Source organism: Epinephelus fuscoguttatus, linkage group LG8, assembly GCF_011397635.1.
Source record: "Epinephelus fuscoguttatus linkage group LG8, E.fuscoguttatus.final_Chr_v1".
NCBI classification, from domain to species: domain Eukaryota; kingdom Metazoa; phylum Chordata; class Actinopteri; order Perciformes; family Serranidae; genus Epinephelus; species Epinephelus fuscoguttatus.
Window position 1 is genome coordinate 3,991,559 of NC_064759.1, and position 5,942 is coordinate 3,997,500.

At 45.4% G+C, this 5,942-nt stretch overlaps 1 protein-coding gene across 1 annotated transcript in view; it reads left to right on the forward strand.

The window, feature by feature from the left end:
* Positions 1 to 327: 327 nt before the first annotated feature.
* The window catches only part of si:dkey-22o22.2 (neural-cadherin), a 100,113-nt gene continuing 94,498 nt past the window's right edge, over positions 328 to 5,942 (forward strand). Inside the window, exons 1-2 of the mRNA XM_049584911.1 lie at positions 328 to 451; positions 2,775 to 3,000. Of these exons, the coding sequence (XP_049440868.1) occupies positions 328 to 451; positions 2,775 to 3,000 (350 nt within the window). The remainder of the gene's footprint in view (positions 452 to 2,774; positions 3,001 to 5,942) is intronic.

Genomic DNA, 5,942 nt, shown 5'->3' on the forward strand with positions numbered 1-5,942 from the left:
GAGATCTTTCCTCACAGGTCACAGAACTTCCTCCCAGCTATTTAACTTCAGTGTTTTGGTTTTGTTCTTTTGTAAAGTGAACTGAGTCACTGTTTGTGTTTTGTGTGTTTTAAGGTCTGTTGTTACTGGCCTTATTTTTAACAGCTTTACTTGTGTGAAGCTCTTTGTGATCTTGTTCCGTTAAACACACTTCCTGCAAAGACAGGCAAGAATCTGAATTTTTGACCCAAAATAAATCATCTTTCTTTTTCTCTCCCTCCAGCTGACGAGTGGTACCTGTGCAGGTTGACTCTGAGCATGCCCAGCCAGGCTGACCTGCAGTGGGCCATGTTTCCCTCGCCTTACCTGGGCGCCGTGGGTCCTGACGCCACGCCCGGCTCTGCAGTGTACCGGCTGTCGGCACGGCAACGAGACGGGACACCTGGACAAGCACAGTACCTCCTACTGGATGGTGAGTTTACAGTTTTAATTGATCTTTTATTGTGTGTAAGGAGTATAAGAAGAAGAGTATGCCAAAAGTATGTGGACACCCCTAGATTCCGATGCTGGGAAAACAGGATGTTGTAAAAACCCGATGGTTGTGAAAATTAAAGTTCAAAAAGCATGAAAATCTGTTTCCAGATCCAAATTCCCCTCTCCTCTGATAATAGCAGTAAAAATGTTTTACCTACCACAAGCAAACCTCCTTCTTATTCCAGTCATATTTTCCTAAAACCTGTTTGTTCCTGCTCTTATCTCCTGCCTGTATCTGTAATTAGGTCCGCTGCTGCTCCGCCAGGCACTCTGTGACAAACCTGTTTTGTTCAAAGCAGCGATTTATAAATAAAATTTGACTTGTTGAATTTCAATTACCATCAAGTGAGAGAGGGAGAGAAAAACGCACATAAACGGCATGGAGCTGCGCTGTTAATCGCTCCCTGGGGCAAAGAAAGCTCCCAGATTCGGGAATAATAGGAAAGTCTCTGGAGAGGCAGCGAGTGGGAGGGTGGGCGGATGGGCGCCGGTGGCTGTGGATTTTTTATTTTTTATATTATTCTAGAGGAGAAGGAAGGAGGAGGAAGGAGAGATATTTTGAGAGCTAATTTCCAATGCTTTCATATTAAGAGCTCCTGATTCCCTTTGGCGGAATGTGACTACATGTGTACCGACGAATAATCCAATAATTTACATTAAAAATGGTTTTTAATATCATGCCAATATGGAAATATATTCACGCAGTGTGTGTGAAGCCAATTAGTAGCATTAATGTGATTTTACTCACTTTGAGGATCTTAAATTTACAGTGAGTAAAGTGCTTCTTCAAAAAAGTTTGTTGTTCTATAAAAATGATCTAAAAATACTTTAATTTCTAAACACACTTCTGTTGTTCTCTATTATACTGATGTGACACTGAGGAAGAACAAAAAAAATATTTTATTTTGACAAAATGAGGAACTCAGATCAATGAAAAACGGTTTGTGGAAAAGTCTACAGCCATGATAGTCCTTTTTACACAAAGATGGTGCCGACGTGATCTCGTCCTCTGCTCGGAGGGTAAGGAGCTCCTGAGCCTCGTTGTCTCCCCAATTTGCGGACATTTTCAGCTGCTGCTCTTCCTCTTTGAGTTAGCTGCTAACTGCTAACAGCTGCTTTTAGAATCTCCTGGCAGTGAGTCGCACACATCACATGATGTCAATATGTCCTGTTGGCTGCCCCCTTTACTCAGACGTTGATTTGACTCTGTTACTACCTCCACTGCCGGTTTAAAGACAAGACAACTTTGTCCCCCACTTTCTGCGATTGTACCTTTAATCCCACTCCTCTCTCCTAAACTTAACCAATCCAACCAACGAAGCCAACGAGTACAAGCCAATCAATTGGACAGCAGGGCGGGTTGTTCGTTTGCTGTCCTAGGATCCACAAATTTGCACCCTGAATTTAACATACAAACATGAGACTGATATCATTTTTCTATTCTAACACTCAGAACTTTGTTAAACTGTTGTTTTAAGGTCATTTTAATTTTCAGACTAAACTAATTGAAAAAAATAATAATATGTAATATAATGCGTAGGTGAGACAATAAAACTGACCTGTAAGAGTCGTCATACTGAAGACACAAACAGGAAGTCTTCCAGCGAGCCTCAGATGAACTCAGGTCAGAAATATCCCTCCTCAAATAGACAGAGCAGGAGGAGATGATTGACAGGTTGGATGCAGCTGCTGGTTCAGATCCCTCTGGTCAACAGCTGAGGATTCTACTCCTCCTTTACTTCATCCTTCTTACACCTAGCCTTCCTTCCTTGCTCCTTCTCACTTGCTCTACTCATTTTCTCTTTTTCTCTCTTCACGTCTTCTCTGCATTGCCCTCCTTCTCTCTCTGCAGGGGGTCGTGAGTAAAAATGAACCCACACTCTTCCTCTCAGTCTTCAAAGAGTCTTAACCAGCTCACTAACACACACTGAAAGAAACACACAGCACAGCGTGTCAATGTACACTTGTTACATGCAAGGTGTCTTTTCAAAATAAACTTCAATCTTCACAGGAAACGTACAGTTTCTGTTATTACATACAGTCTTTTAAAAAATAAACTTACAACATATGTAAAACAAGTTGTTTTTAGGTTTATTTCCGTAAGTTTTATGCAATAAAAGTGCATGGTTAGGTTTAGAAACAAACATCATGGTTTGTCTTAAAATACGCACTCTGCTGTTTTAGACTGTGTGAGAATATTTTTACAAGACTCCTCTTTCATTCGCCCTCTGTCTCTTCTGACTGTCTGTCTGTCTGTCCAGGTGGGGAGGAGTGCTTTGAGGTGGACCGTCGCTCCGGTGAGATCAGGACCACAGGACGACCTCTGACCCCCAGTAAGGAGTACCTGCTGCGGGTGCAGGCGATGGATGGGAGTGGACGTAAAGGCTCGCCGACTACAGTGGCCATCCTGGCCGGCTACCGACCGCCGCAGTTCACCAACATCACTTACAGCCTGAACGTACCGGAGAACACAGCTGTGGGCCAACCGTGAGTCCCACATACATATAGACATACATATTTTGATTTTTTTTCGCATCAAATAAAACAATAGCAAGGTTTCTGTGCGTAACAATTTTTTTTTTTATTCAGATTAAAAACGTATCTGAAAAAAACAGACTCAGCGTGCAAAGGCCTTTAGTCTGGAGCTCTGCGTTTTAATCTGCCCAAACCTGATGTGACACAACAGAAACACATCAGCCACTGCCATCGGAGGATGTGCTTTTATTCTCTGATGGGCTGATGACAGTCAATGAGACAGTCGATACCGATGTGCGGCTGATAAAACGGTGCATCCCTTCTTTTAAAAGGAACACCTAAAAACACATACTGTGATATTTGCAAAAATGTACTATTTACTGTCGGTGCTTTTGGTAGCGTGTTAGTGTGTTGTGCGGAGCGTGTATTTTACAGTACAGTACAGACCATAGAACATGTAGTGTTAGTAGGATACAGACTGTCAGTCATATTGTATGTCTTCTGCACATTATCTTTTCTTTGCATGTGTCTTGTGTCATATTATTTCAGATAATACTTCCACTACCACTGGTACTGAATATCTATAGAGTATCTAGTATTTGTAGTAACGTGTCGAGTGTTTTATTTCTCTGCTCTGTGTGTGTTTGTGAACGCAAGTGTCTGTTTGTGTCTTTGTCGTCCTTCATATTTACAGAAACATCATTTACATTCCACTGCCTCAGATACTGTGTGGAAATGGCATCTGTGTGTGTGTGTGTGTGTGTGTGTGTGTGTTGACATGGCCAGCTCCTTGGTTTTGCATGTCATGTGATGCGTGAAAAGATGAGCCCTGTAGAGCGAGACACAAGAAGAAGAAGAAGAAGAAGAAGAAGAAGAAGAAGGAGGAGGAGGAGGAGGAGGAGGGAGGGGTGGAGGGGACGAGGAGAGAGCGGGAGAGAGGGACAGAAGAAGGGAGGAGAAGAGGAAGAGGATGGAGGGAGGAGGAGGAGATGAGGATGGATGGGGGGAGGTGGATGAAGAGGACCCAGATGTATGAGTGTGGCCTCAGGCTGAGAATTTGAAAGTGTGGCAAATTCAAATATTTATTAAAAGCGAGGTCTGGATAAACATGAAGGGGCGCGTGTGTGTTAGTGTGTGTGTGTGTGTGTGTGTGTGAGAGAGAGAGAGAGAGAGAGAGAGTCCCTCAGGGCTGCTGGCGTAAAGCACATTGTATTAATATCCAAGTATCCATGCCACCCTGTGAGCAGTGTGCGTGGGTGTCTGTGTGTGTGTCTCTGCCGCCATTGTGTCCCTTTCATGTGTGTTTATGTCCTTGTGTGTGTCTCACTGTGTGTGTGTGTGTGTGTGTGTTTTAGTGTAATCGATTACCCAGGTTGTGTGTTGCTCTCTGACTGCACAATAATCCATGAAGGCTGCAGACTTCAGGCGTGGCGCTGGAGCTCGACCAGCGCGTCACAGCTCTCCTTCACTTTATAAGTCTGTTTGGAAATGGGGGTGTGGAGCGGCGTTGTGCTGACCTGCGGTCTGATCTCAGGCCTGTCTCAGTCTGTGTTCTCGTCCTCTTGTGGACTTGTGAAACATCATGTCATGGCCCAAGTGTTGCTCTGATTCTGCAAGTCCACGTTTAGCTAAGAATGGTCAAAAGGACCAGAAGCTCAGACCAGACTCTGTTAAAACTGACGTGTGTGGTGGAACTTGAGGTATCCCATCATACAGCTGGCAGTGATGGTGAAGGAGAGCCACACTAGGGGTAAAATAATATCATGGTATTTCAGGGTATTATTGCAATATTCTTGATCCATCCATTCATTCATTTTCATCCACTTAACCGGGTCGCGGGGGCAGCAGGCCAAGCAAAGCACCCCAGACGTCCCTCCCCCCGGCAACACTTTCCAGCTCCTCCTGGGGGATCCCAAGGTGTTCCCAGGCCAGACGAGATATGTAATCCCTCTTCTGGGTCTGCCCCAGGGCCTCCTACCAGTGGGACATGCCCGGAACACCTCCAGCAGGAGGCGCCCAAGAGAATCCCGATCAGATGCCCGAGCCACCTCAACTGACAACTTTCGGCGCAAAGGAGCAGCGGCTCTACTCTGAGCTCCCTCCGGATGTCTGAGCTCCTTACCCTATCTCTAATGCTGAGCCCAGATACCCCTTCTTTCAGTCACTACCCAGAGTTCATGACCATAGGTGACGGTTGGGACGTAGATGAACCAGTAAATTGAAAGCTTTGCTTTCTGACTCAGCTCCTTCTTCACCACGATGGTCCAGCGCAGCCCCTGCTTCACTGCAGATGCCGCATCAAACCGCCGATCCATCTCACACTCCATTCTACCCTCACTCATGAACAAGACCTCAAGATACTTAAACTCCCTCGTTTGAGACAGTAACTCTCCCCCAACCCAGGGGCTCCATCACACCGTGACCTCCAGCATGCACTGGAGTGCTTTGCAGTCAAGTGTGAAACAGTTGGGATGAGAGTCAGCACCTCCAAGTCTGAGGCCATGAACCTCTGTGGGAAACTGGTGCTTTGCCCTCTCCAGATTGGAGGAGAGTTACTGCCTCAAGTGAGAGAGTTCAATATTCTTGATAATACCACAAAATAATCTATTTTCAGAACATACAATTACAACAAAATAAGTGTTATAATTGGAGTTACTGCCCCAAGTGAAGGAGTTAAAGTATCTCTGGGTCTTGTTCACGAGTGAGGGTAGAATGGAGCATGAGATGGATCGGCGCAGCGTCCGCAGCGATGCAGGCGCTGTGCCAGAACATCATGGTGAAGAGGGAGCTGAGCTGGAAGGCAAAGGTTTTGATTTCCTGGTCCATCTACGTCTCACCTATGGTCATGAGCTCTGGGTAGTGACTGAAAGAATGAGGTCACGGATGCAAAAAATAAGTTGGGTGGCTCAGCCTTAGAGATAGGGGGAGGAGGTCGGAGTAGAGCCGCTGCCCCT